Genomic DNA, 17,064 nt, shown 5'->3' on the forward strand with positions numbered 1-17,064 from the left:
GCTGGGTGGGGGCAGGGGCGAATGCAGACTTTCTACAGTCACTGTCCCTTCTCAGCTCTCAGCCCACATGTTGAACCCAGAGCTCCCACCAAACTAATTTATGTCTCAGTAAGTGTGCTCAGAGGCCCTTTAGTTTATTCTGGAAGCAAACCTCCCTGTTACTCAGTGCTTCTCCCCGTCTTGCCCGCCTTCCCCTAATCCTGCCCTGCCCCAGACTCTGAATCCCCACTGTGGCTGGCCTAACATCATTTCCCAGGAGGGCTCCTGGCCAGACTTTGAGCCTCCCCAAGTCTTCTGAAGCCTAGAGAGCATGGAGGACCTCAGGATGGTGATCTGATCCTCTACATTGTGGAATTCTACACACCACAACTCCTGCCTATACAAGAGTGCCTTGTCAGCCACGGAATTGTTGGGAGCAAGAAGCTAAGATGAGGAAATGACAAGTCAATAGACTTGAGCATCAGTCCTTTAAAGTCTTTATAAAATACTGTAAATATCCAACCTCCAGGAAGGAAACAGGAGGCACTGGAAACAGGGATTTATGGGCAAAAATGGAATTTCCAGGCAACCTCCCAGAGAAGCAGCCTTGCTCTGTGTGTGTCCATAGACCACTGAGCTCAGGGGCAGAATGAAGCCATCCCCCAAAGCCCAGAGAGTCCTCTTCCTGATGACACAGCATAAGGAGGTTTCACTGAGCACCTCCTTGTGCCAAGCGCCCTGATGCCGGGGATGTGGACGGGAAATCAATCGTTCATTAGTCAAGTCCCTGCCTGTGGGAGCTCAGAATCCAAAGATATAAATAATAAGTCAGAAAAGGAAACGAGATCAACACACTAATATGAAAGTTAATGCATGAACTTTTTACAATCCTCTCGATAAGCTTTAATTCTATTAACCCGTTCGAGCTTCCCAGGAACAGGTAAGCCTTGAACAGCAGCTAGGAGGATCACTTTGTCACCAGATAAAAACTGAGGCTCAGAGAGGAAATGATTTATTCTAGTTTTATTCTAAAACTTAGGGTTTTATGCGACAGGCGTGTGCGTACTCAGTTGTGTCCGCGACGCTATGGGGTTTAGCCTGCCAGGTCTCTCTGTTCAAGGGATTCTGTAGGAAAGAGTAGAGGAGTGGGTTGCTATTTCCTCCTCAAGGGTATCTTCCCCACCCAGGGATCGAATCTGTGTCTCCTGTGCCTCCTGCATTGCAGGCGGATTCTTTACTGTTTAAGCTGTCGGGGAAGCCTAGGGTTACTGGGCACAAAGAAAGCTGCTTGAAGGCAGGGGACTCTGAATCGTCCAAGTCTCATCCACAGCGCCTACTAGAGTGACAGTAACAACAAAAGCAATAATAATAATAAAAAGACATAGGGCAGGCTGCCCTATGATCCCAGGGGTAACTGGCGTGCAAGAAGGCGGAGAAGGCAGTGAAAACTGTCTTTCCCCTACCTTTCCGGACCGGAGCGTTGCTCTCTCTCCGCTAATCCTGGTCCTCGAGTCCCTCCCAGAGCCTCCGTTAGGAGGTGGGAAAAGATGTTGCCATAGGTCACTGAGGACACCATCCGTTCTCTCATTGGCCGAAGCCGAAAAAAGATTGCCCTCCCATTCGCTAGAAGGCAAACCCCGAAAAGCCCATTGGCTGCCAAGTCCGCGGGCCTCCGTCGTTCTGGGGGCGGGCCGAGGTAGCCGGAGGGGGAGCGGGTGTGCTGGCGGGCTGGGGGGGGCTCGCCGTTGCCCTGGTTACGTCGAGGCACGTGTGCAGTCCCGGAAGCGGCTCCAGGAAGCTGCCCAGCGCGCGCAGCCGGAGGAAGCACACAGCCCGGGTCCGCTCGGGTCGGGTCCGGCTGGGCCATGGAGCAGACACCTGAGCCCGCGTCCGGGCCCCGACCCAGGCCCCACCGTCTTCTGCTTCTTTCCCTGCTATTGCTGCTGCTGCTGCTACTGCCGGCCCCGGAGCTGGGCCCCAGGCAGGCCCGAGCCGAGGACACCGACTGGGTCCGACTGCCCAGCAAATGCGAAGGTGAGGGGGCGGGGCCCGTGGGGAGCGTCCCGCTGGGGGGCGGGGCTTGCGGAGGAGGGCTCGGGGAGGGACGGTCCCGGGCTCTGAGCGGGTCTCCGCTCCTGGAACCGGCTCTGTGCCTGGCACTGTGCTGGACGCTGGGAACGCAGGGGCGCCCGAGGGATCAGATCTCGGTGCACCTGGAGCTCAGAAATCGGTGAAAACAAGCAGTTATAATGGGGGTGGTAGATGCCATGAGAGAGGAGGCGCCGGGCTTTGGGGGCTGGGTGAGGAGCATCTAAACCTAGACCCCAAATGCGGGGAAAGGCTTCCTCCTGGAAGCCCTGAGTGGTTAGGAGTTAGTCGAGTGAAGAGACGCGAAGTCACAGATGCAGAGGCCTACAGGCAAAGGACACATTTGAGGAACTGAAAAGATTCACATGACCGGCCTTGGGGGAAGAACTTGAGACGCTCCCCTTGTGCCCTGACCACAGCCGGTTGTGTGTCACTGGCTGTCTCCTCCACTAGCCGTGAGCTCCTCCAAGGCAAGGGACCTTGTCTGGGAACCTGTTCACATACAGACATGAGTGAACGTGGGGGAAGCTGGGGTGCTGTGGGTGTGTGTGGAGGAAGGAAGAGGGTCTGAGACCTAAGGGGTCACTTTAGGAGAAAAATAGAAGCTGGGGGAACTTGTGAGAGAGGGAGATTTTAGGGATATGGGAAGCGAGTGAATCCCAAAGACAGAGAGGTGGAAGTGTGGCACTTGTGTGCGTGAGAGAGAAACAGGGATAGGGAGATAGAGAAGCATGCCAGCACACACACCAGCCAAGGGCCTACCTTTTTCTTCCTCCTCTCCATTTCTCAGCTTTGTCCTCAGGCTTTTACACACACTCCTACATTCTCACCTCTCTAATAGCCCAGCCCCTCACCCCTGAAAGCTGGCTATAAACCAGTTGCATCCTAATTCAAAGCCTGTAGCCAGCCAGATATTTCCTGAGCACTGGGAAGTGTGGGTGGTTTGGGAGGCATAATCCTTTCATTTGAGAGATTAAAGGGGGGTTGCTTCAGAGATGAGCTGACCTCACTGGTCAGCCTTCCAGTATGGGTTCTAGCCTGTGCTTTCTCCCTCACTCTCTTGAACAGTCACAGGGTTATAATGCCTTCCTTTCACTCTTCTGGCCATAGCTAAGATCCTTTGGGGATTTCACTTCCCCTTCTCATTTTCTATCTTATTCTGATGCCAAAGAGCCCTTATGGTTTCTCTTGTTGTCTCACAGCCTAAGAAGCTCACACGTCTTTTCCATAGGAGACTCATAAAAGCATAGAGCTGGCAAAAATCTTTAGATCATTCTAATCCAACCTGATTTTGTAGGTAATTGATAAAGAATAAAAGGGATTTTCAGTCACGGGATGGTTTAACCGAAGTGTATATTTACTTTTATTTATCACTGTGACACCTTAGTTATTAAGTGCTGACTCTCTGGCCCACAAAGCCTGCCTCTGGCTTAATAACCTGAGTAGAAGAGGCCTTGGCACAGAGGAAAGAGAACCTGCCCAGAAAGAAGTGGGTGGATGTTCACAGGGATCTAGGGTCTATGCCATGAGTCTCCTCCAAGTCTGGTTCTGGGTGGGATCCCCAGAGTGGGTCTTGAAGAGGTAAGGTTTGGAAGAGTTGAGAAGCAAGGTTGTACTTGATGGATATAAGAGAAATGGATTGATGGGTTCCAACCCCCCGGGCCTGGCATACTACATATTGAGCTTCTTGGAGAGGGGGAGCACAGGAGTCAGAAAAACGATGAGCTCACACAGAGTACAGGACGGAAGAGGGCAGGAGCCTCAATGGTCCTGGATGGAGAGCCAGGGAGGTGAGACACCCTCAGTTCATCCTGGACTCTGAGATCAATGGCTGACATTTTGGAATCTTCATGTGTTCCAAGTTCTCCAAGCCATCTATTAATGCATATGTTACAAAATTTCACCAAGCAGGCCTGCAGGGGATTTGTTTGTTTCGGTGGTAAATTGGTTTTCTATCCAACTCTGCTTTTGTTAAAACAATGCTGTTGACATTTAGCCTGCAGATCATATTCCATTCAGAGACATCAGAAGCTGCTCGATCACAAGCGCAGTCTCTCCGGGCAGTATTTATCAAGTATCCAGCACATACCAAGTCCCAAAATAGAGGAATAAGGAAGAAATCCAGCCCATGATCCTCCCTTTGAGTGCCCTTGTAGTCTAATTGGAGAGTCACATGAGATGGTCAAGGCCCTTGGTGAGAGCATGGGTTCTACAGAGTCTCAGGGTGATATCACGAGCAGGTGGGACTCATCCAGAAGGGCTTCCTCGGGGAGCAGGCTTTTAAGATGAGGTGGAGAGAAAGGACAGACAAGCCCAGAAGCCCTAGAGGGCATCACGCACTTCCCTAAGTCCCCAAGCACTGCACACTTTCAGTGGTAGCAGTCCTTATGCAATGGTAATTATTTGTTTACACTTCTTTCTGCTCCATTAGACTGAGTATCTGGGAGGGAGGGACCTTGTTTTCCTCTCTGTATCCCCAGGCAGTGCCTGACACATAGGAGTTGCTTAATAACTATTTGAAGAAGAAGGAAATGAGAAAATAAATGTACAAAAACAGTTGAAACAGGCCTGTGGGGGGAAGTGGAGCAAATTAACTTGGTAGGAATAGAGAATTGGTGTTGAAATAACATATGAAATCAGGAAATAAAACAGCCATAAAAGACATCTTGGGGACAATTGGGGAATTTGAACATGAATTGAGTATTAGATGAGATAGGAATTGTTGTTAAATCTTCCAAGCATGGTGATTGTTTTATGATTAGTAGGGGAAGGTCCTTGTTCTCAGGAAGTGCTCCATGACTTGTTTAGGAGCAAAGATTATGATGTCTTGCAGCTTATTTTCAAAATGATTTAGCAAAAACAATATGTATATTGTTGACATGTATTATTATGATATTGCTTTATATTATAAATCAGAAATAGGGGTAAATCACTGTTGTGGTTTTTTTTTTTTTTTTACTAACAGCTCTTTTTCTTTTTTCTTTCTTTTTTAATTTTTATTCTTTTTTACTAACAACTCTTGATTGTGAGTGTAAGGTATATGGTTATTCATTGTACTCTTTCAGCTTTTCTATATGTTTGAAATTCTTTTCAGTGACATAAATGATTGTGGGGGTAACAGGAAGGACCTGGGAAAAATGGAGGTAGTAGGGTAAGGGCCCAGAGCAGACAGGGGGCAGTGGATCTTGGAGCCTACTTTCACCCACTGAACTCTACTGCTGGTCTGCCCACTAAACTGTACTAGCTGGTCTGGTGCTGACTCCTTTCTCTGCCCTAAGCATCAACTCAATTCAGTCCTGGAGAAGCATCCCCTTGGGTCTATTTTCCTGGGATCCGGCTCCCAGCAAAGACTCAGATGCACTCAGTAGGTGGTGCTGTGTCTTCTTACCCCAGTGTGTAAATATGTCGCTGTGGAGCTGAAGTCAGCCTTTGAGGAAACGGGAAAGACCAAGGAGGTGATCGACACAGGCTATGGCATCCTGGACCGGAAGGCCTCAGGCGTCAGATATACCAAGTCGTAAGTAGAGGGGAGGGAGAGGGGCACCAGCCTGCTCTGCTTTGTTCCTTGAGGCATCAGCATCTTGAAGTTCCCTTCTCCCTTCCCGCTAGGCCGACCCACCAAAAGGAGGCAGCTCTAACTGAGACCCAGGTGTGCGCACTGATTCTACCCTGAACTAATTGTATGGCCTTCCTAAATCCCCAAGTGCCTCTGGGCTTCACATCCTTCATCTGTAAAAGCAAGACTATTGGACCTCACCAGTGACTCCCAGTGACTGGAATTTATGGACCAACCTTTAAAAATATAGGATTGCTAGGAAATTCCCTGGTGGTCCAGTGGTTAGGGCTGGACATTTTTCACTGCCATGGCCCAGGTTCAATCCCTAGTCAGGGAACTAAGATCCTGCAAGCCGCTCAGTGCAGCCAGAAAAGACAGGCTTACCAACTTTTAATCTTGCCAGGTATAAATATTGAAAACAAACCAAAAAGCATTTCCATCAACTATGATCATCCTTTTAAAATGAAACACTATCTCGACATCAAATATCCATACATTTTGCTTTATTTTTTTTTTTAAAAATCTAGCTCATCATTTAACTTTAGATTTAAAAAACAACAACAACTTTCTTCCCATAGAGCTGTTAAAATTGTGTCTCTTTGGTCTGTGTTCCAGCATTTCAGAGCCCCCCTGATGACCTATCTCCCTCCCAGCTCTGCCTTCCTGTTGGTGAGCCGTGCAGGTGCTGGGGTAGCAGGGCTGGAGGGCTGGAACCCTAACCTGCAGGGTCGAGGAGGGGAGCTCAGGGAGGGACTGTCTTGTGCTGCTGTCTCGGCAGGGACTTAAGGTTAATTGAAGTCACGGAGACTATTTGCAAGCGGCTCCTGGACTACAGCCTGCACAAGGAGAGGACCGGCAGCAACCGATTTGCTAAGGTTGGCTTTGTATATGCCCTTCCTCTCCACGGGGGCTGGGCTTTGGGTCTCAGTGTGTCCCCTGGCCTGGGTGCCATCAGAAGATCATGCCATGGGAGCTTCCCTCCTTGGCAGCTCCCTGCTCTTTATCCGCTGCCATCTGCACCCCTCCCGTCCTGAGTGGCCTGACTTTCCAGTGCAGGTGGCACATTGATAATGTCTGGGCCTTCCCCTGGGGGTCCTGCCGCAGCCTCGGACAGAAACGCTCCAGGGTGGCAGCCCCCTGGCGGCCAGGGCACCTTGTGTGGGGAGAACTCAGGGTGCGCAGAACTGTAGGAGTTTAGAGGAGATGTTAGAAAGCTCTTGGGGAGGGGGTGATGAATGCAGTGTCCCTTCTCTGGGCCCATGGGGCCCTACCTGGACCTCCATCATGATACCTTTATGACATTTATTGCACTCACCATGTACATGAATGCTTCATTCACTGGAGAATGAGTTTCCTTGCAGCAAGGCCCATGTTTCCTTTTTTTTAAATTTTCCCTTGTACTATTTATTTTTCTATCCACAAAAGAAAGGTGCATGAATGTGTGAAAAAATAAAGTGAGTCAGTTTAAGTTCTGATCTAAAATGAGATGTGTGATGGGATAACAGATCCGTACAACAGCAATCTTGCCCTGGCCCAGGGTTTTAAAGTCCCATCAAAAACTGGATGTCTTCCCTTTCCTCTTCTTTTGTTCTTGCCTCATCTCACACATTCTGCTTGAAGACTGTGTCACACGGATGCAGTGGCTCAGAAGTCAGTACACCTGTGTGAGCTCACCACTCATACACAGAATCTACCAGCCACACAATTCCAGGGTGTGGCTTGATAATAAACTGACAATAAACTCTCTTCTGTGGCTGAATGATGCCAGGACTCCTGGACATTGATAAGATGTCATCCTACCCACCTAGCTCCATACCCCTCCCCGTGCACCTGTTGCCATGTGTCTTTCCAGAAGGATCCAGAGGGGGTTGTAGGGGGTCTGGAGGCTCATGTGTCTCCTGCCACTCCTATAAGTGCCTGTTTCTTTATCTCTGCATCTTCTATGCCCGGTAGAAGAGCTGTCTCCCACATTTCTCCATCTAAGTACCCTTCTAGCAAAGGAGATCCTTCAGAAACCCTTGGGAAACCTAGAGGAATACTTCTAAGCCACAGAAGTCCTAGTTTTTATCTTTATAATTTGTATTAACATTGGTAATAAACCCATGCTTGATGTAACAATGTTTAATTTTACTTTCTATAGAGAAAAAATTAGAAGCAGCCTGACCATTCACTAGTAGGGGAGGGCTTAAGTAAATTCGCCATTCAGTGGACTCTTGGGCAAACTGTACAATGAAGAATGAGGTTGTTCTTTATGAACTGAACTAAAATCACCTCCAGAGTATAGTTGTTTAGTCACTAAGTTGTCCAACTCTTTTACAACCCTATGGACTATAGCCCTCCAGGCTCCTCTGTCCATGAGATTTCCCAGGCAAGAATAGTGGAATGGGTAGCCATTTCCTTCTCCAGGGGATCTTCCTGACCCAGGGATGGAACCTGAGTTTCCTGTATTGGCAGGCAGATTCTTTACCACTGAGCCACCCGGGAAGCCCTCTCCAAAGGATATTGTTAAGTAAAAAACGTAGGGTGCAGAATAGTATGTATGATATATACACACAGCTGCTCATGTGGGGGTGAAGCGGGGGTGGAGGAGAGGCTGTTTCTGTGTGCATAGTGGCTTGGGTCCGCATCCGTGGTCTCTGGGAGACAGAAGAAACAGGCAGTGTGTTGTCTCTGTGGAGAAGACCTAGGTGGCTGGCAGAAATAATTTGGTACAGAACCAAGAGTCTTCCCTTCCTCGCCTGTGCTTCTTCCCAGCAAGGAAAGATACTAGTTGTGGGAAGAACCAGAAGCAGGGAGTAGGCTGGACATGGGGGAGGCCACGGTGAGGGGAAAGAGACAAGACCAGTTTATTATCCTGGAAAGGAGTATTTGCTCAAAGGGCCCCGAGAGCAACCTTTCCGAAAGGAGGAGGTGTGGGGAGGCAGAACAGGCTGTGTGTGTGGAGGGGTTGTGGGACGCAGGCCTCAAAGCGGGGAGGGGAAGGTGAGGATGAGCGTGAGAAGCTGGAGAGGGTCCTGACCTTGAGCGGGGTCCCTGGGTCTCCAGCCCCACCAGGAGAGGAGCAGGCAGGGAGGGGAAGGGTCCCTGCCTCTCACATCCCGTCGCCTCTTCCAGGGCATGTCAGAGACCTTTGAGACGCTGCACAACCTGGTGCATAAAGGGGTCAAGGTGGTGATGGACATCCCCTACGAGCTGTGGAACGAGACCTCGGCAGAGGTGGCTGACCTCAAGAAGCAGGTAGGGGCCCCACCGCCCCCAGGGCTCGGTGAGGGTGGGTCCTCAGTGGCTGAGGACCACCGGGGCCCGGGGGACTGTGGTCAAGCTGTCTCACCCCGCCCCTGGCTGCGGCTTCCTCGGGGGGAGCCACAGCCACCAGCCCGGTGGGTGGCAAGACAAGGCTCAGGCTCGCCCGGCTCCTCAGGGAGAGGTCAGGCCCGGGCTTTGCCGACATGAGGCCTTGCGGTTAACAGTGCGACGTCCTGGTGGAAGAGTTCGAGGAGGTGATCGAGGACTGGTACAGGAACCACCAGGAAGAAGACCTGACTCAGTTCCTCTGCGCCAACCATGTGCTGAAGGGCAAGGACGCCAGTGAGTCCGAGGGCGGAAGGGGTGGGCCCCCCACGCTCCCCGCTCAGGGGAGGTGGGTGAGGAGAGGATGGACGAGAAATAAGAAATGGGGGCATTGCAGCCTCCATCCTCAGGGAGCTGGATGGTACAGGACAGACTCAGGGCTTGGTTGCCTCAGAGGCCCCCCAGACGGGCCGCAGCGAGGCAGAGCTGGGGCCGGATCCCATCACTGCCCCCGGTGACTCTGCAGCCTGAGCTCCTCCCCCAGCCAGCCAGCCCATTGAGGGTGTCTCTCCTCCTCCCCGCAGGCTGCCTGGCAGAACAGTGGTCTGGCAAGAAAGGGGACACAGCCGCCCTGGGAGGCAAGAAATCCAAGAAGAAGAGCAGCCGGGCCAAGGCCTTGGGCGGCGGCGGCAGCAAACAGAGGAAGGAGCTGGGCAGCCTCGAGGGAGACCCCAGCCCCGAGGAGGACGAGGGTATCCAGAAGGCTTCCCCGCTCACACACAGCCCCCCCGATGAGCTCTGAGCCTAACCCAGCGGCTTCTGCTGGCGGAGAACCTGAGCTGGGAGCCGAAGGGTCTGGGCCCCCAGCTCCCACAGACGGAGCAGCGCGGGGCCTCAGCGGTGCCTACCTGGCTGGTGCCGCCTCCTGCCGCTGCCAGGAGACTCCTGCCGCTGGAAACTCCAGCCCTGGGAGAACTCGGATCAGCTGTGGGCAGCCCGGGCCAGCCTCTTCCTTTGCCCAGCGTTCCTCTCCCGACCCAGACTTCAGGCGGGCCCCGTGATCTCAGGACTGCCCAGGACTCCAGTGTGAACTCCGGCGGGCAGGTGTTGAGCTGGACCGGGACTGGGGCTCCAGAGCCCCCCACCCCTCGCTCCTCCAGCGCCAGCTCCTCCTCTACAAATCCCCTCTTCTGGTGGACACCTGTGCTCTGCCCGGCCCTCCCCTGGGGCTCACAGAGTAAAAACCTTTCGGCCTTTTTCATTCAGATTTCTGAGTCCCCTTCAGCTCCTCACAGGGGCTGGAGCCCCATGCCAGTCTTTCCTGCCCTCTGCTCCCGCCTTGGGGGCTGAGGATGGGCGGATGTTCCTGTAGACCTGCCAGCTGTGGGGAAAGCAGGCGCAGGGAGGGCCCTGGGGCTTTGGGGTGAGGGCTGGGCCTTGAGTATGGGGTGGCCATAGAGCTCCAGCCCAGCCCCTCAGCTGCCTGTGGTCTCCCTGAGCTGCTCAGGCCAGGAGAGCCGTCCTCACTCCTTCCTGGCCTCCCGCCTCCCCTCTCCCCCTGCAAGGCCTTCCCCTTGGTTGTGTAAAGTGTGCCTGGTGACCCACCAGCCCCAGCCCCTCCTCTCCACGTCCTGCCTCTTGGCTTCTGGCCTCTTGGTCTTGACCCTTGTTCCCTGATGGCCACACATGACCACTGTGTGTTCCCTGGCTGTTGTGCTTGGAACCCACAGGGGAGGACAGCCAAGCCCCCAACAACACTGGTTACACCATGTTCTCTGGGAGCAGAGGACGAACAGCAAGGCTGGCCTCTGAGGAGAAGGGGTGGGAGGCACCTCCCGGTCTGTCCTAAGGGCAGAGATCAGTGGTGGCGTCAGAAGCAATCGTGGTGACGGCCACGGGTAGTCTGTGCTTTAACCCTACAGGTGCCCCAGACTCCAGCTTCTGGCAAAGATGCTCTGGGGTCCCCTCCCCAGGGCTGGGGACAGCCAGGCCACAGAGAGTGGAGCAGACTGGAAGCTGCTGCTGCCCTGAGTCTTGAGGCTTGGAGCAGGCCCTGAGAGGATGATTCTTTGTGGTCTGGTGCCCCCCTCACTGACTGCAGTGCGGAGACTGTCCCCGTGTTGGAGGGGCTGTGGGCTGAGAAGCCACTCTAGACTCTGGTCCCATCCTGGACTCTGTTCTCAGCGTAGGAGATGACTGGGGAGGGGTCAGGCATTGGAACTCAGGGCTAGGGAACCATTTGCAGCCGCCTGGACTGTCTAGAATTTGGTGGTCAGTCCCTGACTTTCCCTTCCTGTCACTGTTCCACAGCTCTTCAGTGCTTGGCTTAATTCTGTCCCCAGAGCTCGTCCTGTGAATAGGATGAGACAAAGACCAGGAGGCCAATCCCAGGCCTAGGCCCGGACCGGAGGGAGGGCAGCGTGGTGACCGCTCTGCTCTTTGTGTGGCTGCTGGAGGATGAGCGCCCTCACCCGCACCCCATCCCCCGGTCCCCACAAGGCCAGGCATGTTGCACACTAGCTCTCCACCCACCCACCCCAGCAGGCAGCTTCTCCCTGGCCCAGCCTAGGAAAGAAAGAGCAGGATCCACTTACCAGGTTTTCCTTTCCCTCTCCCCACCACACATAGCAGCCTTTCTGAGCTTGAGTATAACCTCCCGCTTTCCCACACCCCTTCTCTCCGTAAGGTGAGGGGTCTGGCAGAGCTCGAGTGAACCTGATCTCAGTCCCCTTGGTAGAAACCCAGTCAAAATAGTGTCTTCTACCCTTGCGTGGACCCGAGTCACTTGGATGCTTGTCAGCCAGACAGATGTCTGGGTGCCGCTCAGACTTGCCAGTCTGGGGATCTAGGAGTCGGCCTGGCTCTTAGGAGGAGGTCAGCTGGAACCCACTTCACTGGGAGAAATTTGGATGCTGTGTCAAGAGGGGCTGGGACCTCAATGAAGGCACACTGGAAGAAAGTCTTGTCCTCAGAAACATGAATTGTCAGCACCTCAGAGAGGATGTGTCTCTGTTGAAGACTTTCATCATCCAGAACCTCAAAGACTAGTGGACTAGCCACAAGTCCAGTTTATTCAAGTTCAGTGACAGTCAAGTCTCAGGGGTTGGGGCTCTGTAGGCTCAGAAGTGGCTGCATCAGGGCCCCTGTGTATTTGTTTGAAGGCACAGCTCATAGGAGGCAGCTTCTCTTTATTTCCAAGTCCCTGGGTGGTGGTTCCTGCAACATCTTTTTGTGACTTAGCGGTGCTTTTTACACCTTTGACTCCCCTCTGTCAGACAGTTGTTTTAATAAAAGTTTTGTTAGAATTAAGACACTTGACCGGTGACACCATGCACACTTAAATTAGAATTCGCACTTGGCCAGAATTCCTGCCAGAAAATGATAAATAGACAAGTCCCTGAGGCTTGGAGTTTGACTGGAAACCCCTTAAATGCGGAAACTCTGTGCAGTTCACAGCTTGTCCACACGTCAGAGCAGCCCTAAATCACTTTAGTTCACAAGTACAAACAAAATTCCTACTCTTATTCTTTGATCCTGAAAGAAAAGCACATTTTTTTCCCTGACAGATGGACAGTCCATGCCTAACTGGTTTAAAGAAGGACTCTGTGTACTAATCCTAGCGGCAGAGCCAGCAGAATCCCTCTTGACCATCTCCTGATGGCCTGGTTTGTGCTATTAAGGAATTTCACTGGAACAATAATAATATAGTAGCCACTTTTTTGAATGCATATTATCGTGGCAAGCACTGCTCTACATGCTTTTACATAATTAACTCATGTCATACAGCTGTGATCTACACAACAAGAAGCTTTAAACACATTATTGAATAATAAAATACACACAGTACATATATCATAAATGTACAGTTCAGTGAATTTTTATGAACTGAATACCAAAATCAACCAGCATGAAGATCACAAAACACTATTAGCACCACCCCCACACATTCTACAAAAAGAACAGGGATTATGGTCTACTTCATTCACTGCTTGATCCACAGTGATTAAGACAGTCCCTGGTGGCTCAGAGGTTAAAGTGTCTGCCTCCAATGCGGGAGACCCGGGTTTGATCCCTGGGTCAGGAAGATCCCCTGGAGAAGGAAATGGTAACCCACTCCAGTATTCTTGCCTGGAGAATCCCATGGACGGAGAAGCCTGGTAGGCTACAGTCCGCGGGGTCGCAAAGAGTCGGACACGACTGAGCGACTGAACGGAACGGAACGGAAGACAGCCCCTGGCACAGAGTAGCTGCTTCCCCCTAGCTCCCTGCTGTACTGCAGGGCTCATGGGATCTTAGATCCTCCACCAGGGATTGAACCCAAGCCCTCGTCAGTGAAAGCTCAGAGTCCTAACCACTGGACCACTGGGGAATTCCCAGAGTAGCTACTTAATATCTGTTGAATGAGTGGAGCACAGAAAGGTCAAGTTATTTAACTTGCCCATCCCACCACACACACACACACAACAGCTACAGTAAAATTCAGCTCAAGATTTAAATGAGGAGCAAATTCCACTACTAAACCTGAGTTAGAAAAATTATAGAAACATTGATTCAAGCCTCAATTATTTTTAATTTATAAAAAATGTAGTGTAAAACTTGTGAAGTTAGTTACATATTAAAGTGTTAAAATAAAGTCTGAACATAAAGAAAAAAAAAAATTTACCTAGACCACACATTTAGGAAGTGAGCCAACCAGGTTATGAACCCAGAAAGAATGACTTCAGTGTCCTGTGGCACAACCTCTGACATAGAGCTTTGCAGCCACATCTCGTTGGCTCGTCCACCCTCCTCCCCTTACCTGGCTCTCCAGAAGGCAGATGGGTTGCTGTCCAGGAGTCTATTTATGTCTTCAGAGTTTAAGGCTGGACATCCAGTTAAAAGTGAATTAACCTTCAAGTCTTTCTCCATGTTCAAAATTTACAGTCGTGTGTATAGCTTAAAGGCGGCTTGGGGGCTTCCCTGGTGGCTCAGTGGTAAAGAATCTGCCTGCATATGCAGGGGAGACAGGTTCGATTCCTGATCTGGGAAGATCCCACATACTGAGGAGCAACTAAGCCTGTGCACCACAGCTATTGAGCCTGTGCTCTAGAGCTCAGGAGCCGCAACTACTGAGCCCTCATGATACAACTGCTGAAGCCCGAGTCCCCTAGAGTCAGTGCTCCAGAACAAGAGAAACCCCCTGCACTGCAACTGGAAAAAAGCCATCAACGAAGACCCACCCAACGCAGCCAAAAATAAATAAATATTATTTTTTTAAAAAGGCAGCTTGACCCTTATCGCTGCCTTCAAGGGCTGACTTCTTACAATTTCTTTAAAAGGAATCCAATTTTATTCATTCTTTCTTTAAAAGTGTATTCTCCACCTATTAAACTTCCACTAAAATGGTTGTGATTCTCTACTGGGAGATGTAGGTGTGCCTGGAGAAGGGAGAAGTTGACCAACTGCATCACCAGCTCCAGGGGTGGTAACATCTCCTAACATCATCACTTTTCTAAAGTAGAAAGGGTTCTCTGTCCGAAAAAAAACAAAGCAAGACACTCAAAAGCCAGGTGTTATTTTTAAATTTTATTTATTTGTTTTTGCTGCATTGGGTCTTTGTTGCTGCATGCAGGCTTTCTCTAGTTGCAGGGCTCAGGCTTCTCACTATGGTGGTTTCTTGTTTCAGAGTACGGGCTCTAAGGTGTGTAGGCTTCAGTATTATAGCGCACTGGCTTAGTTGCCCAGCAGCATGTGGACTATTCCTGGACCAGGGATCGAACCCATATCCCATGAATTGGCAGGACAGATTCTCAACCACTGGGCCACCAGAGAAGTCCCCAGTTGTTATTTTGTTAGAATTGCTTGCCAAAGTGGACTTGGTATTTTAGTATTCCTTTCATCAACATGTGACAGCATGTGCCAAGTCACCTGTTTCACTGAGCAGTATGTTGCTGCTGCTGCTAAGTCACTTCAGTCGTGTCTGACTCTGTGTGAGCCCATAGACGGAAGCCCACCAGGCTCCCCCGTCCCTGGGATTCTCCAGGCAAGAACACTGGAGTGGGTTGCCATTTCCTTCTCCAATGTGTGAAAGTGAAAAGTAAAAGTTAAGTCGCTCAGTTGTGTCTGACCCTTAGCGACCCCACGGACTACAGCCTACCAGGTTCCTCCATCCATGGGATTTTCTAGGCAAGAAAACTGGAGTGGCTTGCCATTGCCTTCTCCGGAGCAGAATGTTACCAGGGCTCAAATGGTGTGTCATTTTTACATGGGAGAATAGCTCAGTGAATTCCCTGGTGGTCCATAGTTAGAACTCTGAGCTGTCATTGCCTAGGGCCCGGGTTCAATCCCTGGTTGGGGAGCTAAGATCTCACAAGCTGCAAAAAACTAAACAACAAAACAAACAAACAAATAACAATAATTTAAAAAAACCTGGATCAGTGAGGTCAATATAGTCACAAGAGATTTTACTGGAGGTTAGCACATTGATGAAATACTCATAGATGCACTAAAGTTTAATAGTAATGTAGTAGTGGTGTAGTGTAGTGTATTGTAGTCGCTCAGTCGTGTCCGACTCTTTGTGACCCCATGGACTGTAGCCCACCAGGCTCCTCTGTCCATGGGATTCTCCAGGCAAGAATACTGGAGTGGGTTGCCATTTCCTTCTTAATGTAGCCACCATCAATTAGTGTTCAGTTCAGTTCAGTCGCTCAGTCGTGTCCAACTCTTTGCAACCCCATGAATCACAGCACGCCAGGCCTCCCTGTCCATCACCAACTCCCGGAGTTCACTCAAACTCATATCCATCGAGTCAGTGATGCCATCCAGCCATCTCATTCTCTGTCGTCCCCGTCTCCTCCCGCCCCCGATCCTTCCCAGCATCAGAGTCTTTTCCAGTGAGTCAACTCGTCGCATGAGGTGGCCAAAGTATTGCAGTTTCAGCTTTAGCATCAGTCCTTCCAATGAACACCCAGGACTGATCTCCTTTAGAATGGACTGGCTAGATCTCCTTGCAGTCCAAGGGACTCTCAAGAGTCTTCTCCAGCACCACAGTTTAAAAGCATCAATTCTTTGGCACTCAACTTTCTTCACAGTCCAACTCTCACATCCATACATGACCATTGGAAAAACCATAGCCTTGACTAGACGGACCTTTGTTGGGAAAGTAATGTTTCTACTTTTTAATATACCATCTAGGTTGGTCATAACTTTCCTTCCAAGGAGTAAGCGTCTTTTAATTTCATGGCGGCAGTCAGCATCTGCAGTGATTTTGGAGCCCAAAAAAATAAAGTCTGACACTGTTCCCACTGTTTCCCCATCTATTTCCCATGAAGTGATGGGACCAGATGCCATGATCTTCGTTTTCTGAATGTTGAGCTTTAAGCCAACTTTTTCACTCTCCTCTTTTACTTTCATCAAGAGGCTTTTTAGTTCCTCTTCACTTTCTGCCATAAGGGTGGTGTCTGCATATCTGAAGTTATTGATATTTCTCCTGGCAATCTTGATTCCAGCTTGTGCTTCTTCCAGCCCAGCGTTCCTCATGATGTGCTCTGCATATAAGCTAAATAAGCAGGGTGACAATATACAGCCTTGATGTACTCCTTTTCCTATTTGGAACCAGTCTGTTGTTCCATGTCCAGTTCTAACTGTTGCTTCCTGACCTGCATATAGGTTTCTCAAGAGGCAGGTCAGCTGGTCTGGTATGCCAATCTCTTTCAGAATTTTCCACAGTTTATTGTGATCCACACAGTCAAAGGCTTTGGCATAGTCAATAAAGCAGAAATAGATGTTTTTCTGGAACTCTCTTGCTTTTTCCATGATCCAGCGGATGTTGGCAATTTGATTTCTGGTTCCTCCCTCTGCCTTTTCTAAAACCAGCTTGAACATCTGGAAGTTCACGGTTCACATATTGCTGAAGCCTGGCTTAGAGAATTTTGAGCATGACTTTACTAGCGTGTGAGATGAGTGCAGTTGTGCAGTAGTTTGAGCATTCTTTGGCATTGCCTTTCTATGGGATTGGAATGAAGACTGACCTTTTCCAGTCCTGTGGCCACTGCTGAGTTTTCCAAATTTGCTGGCATATTGAGTGCAGCACTTTCACAGCATCATCTTTCAGGATTTGAAATAGCTCAACTGGAATTCCCTCACCTCCACTAGCTTTGTTCATAGTGGTG

At 50.4% G+C, this 17,064-nt stretch overlaps 1 protein-coding gene across 1 annotated transcript; it reads left to right on the forward strand.

Moving 5' to 3' along the window:
• Window positions 1–1,756: 1,756 nt before the first annotated feature.
• CNPY3 (canopy FGF signaling regulator 3) lies at window positions 1,757–10,181 on the forward strand. The gene is made up of 6 exons (XM_055406218.2): window positions 1,757–2,013; window positions 5,461–5,584; window positions 6,402–6,498; window positions 8,738–8,860; window positions 9,094–9,211; window positions 9,499–10,181. The coding sequence occupies exons 1-6, from the start codon at window positions 1,845–1,847 to the stop codon at window positions 9,714–9,716; spliced, it is 849 nt and encodes a 282-aa protein (XP_055262193.1). The 5' UTR covers window positions 1,757–1,844; the 3' UTR covers window positions 9,717–10,181.
• The last annotated feature ends 6,883 nt before the right edge of the window (window positions 10,182–17,064 follow it).

The sequence above is a fragment of the Moschus berezovskii genome, chromosome 23, assembly GCF_049115385.1.
Source record: "Moschus berezovskii isolate FMDL1 chromosome 23, NW_MosBer_1.0, whole genome shotgun sequence".
Lineage (NCBI taxonomy): Eukaryota > Metazoa > Chordata > Mammalia > Artiodactyla > Moschidae > Moschus > Moschus berezovskii.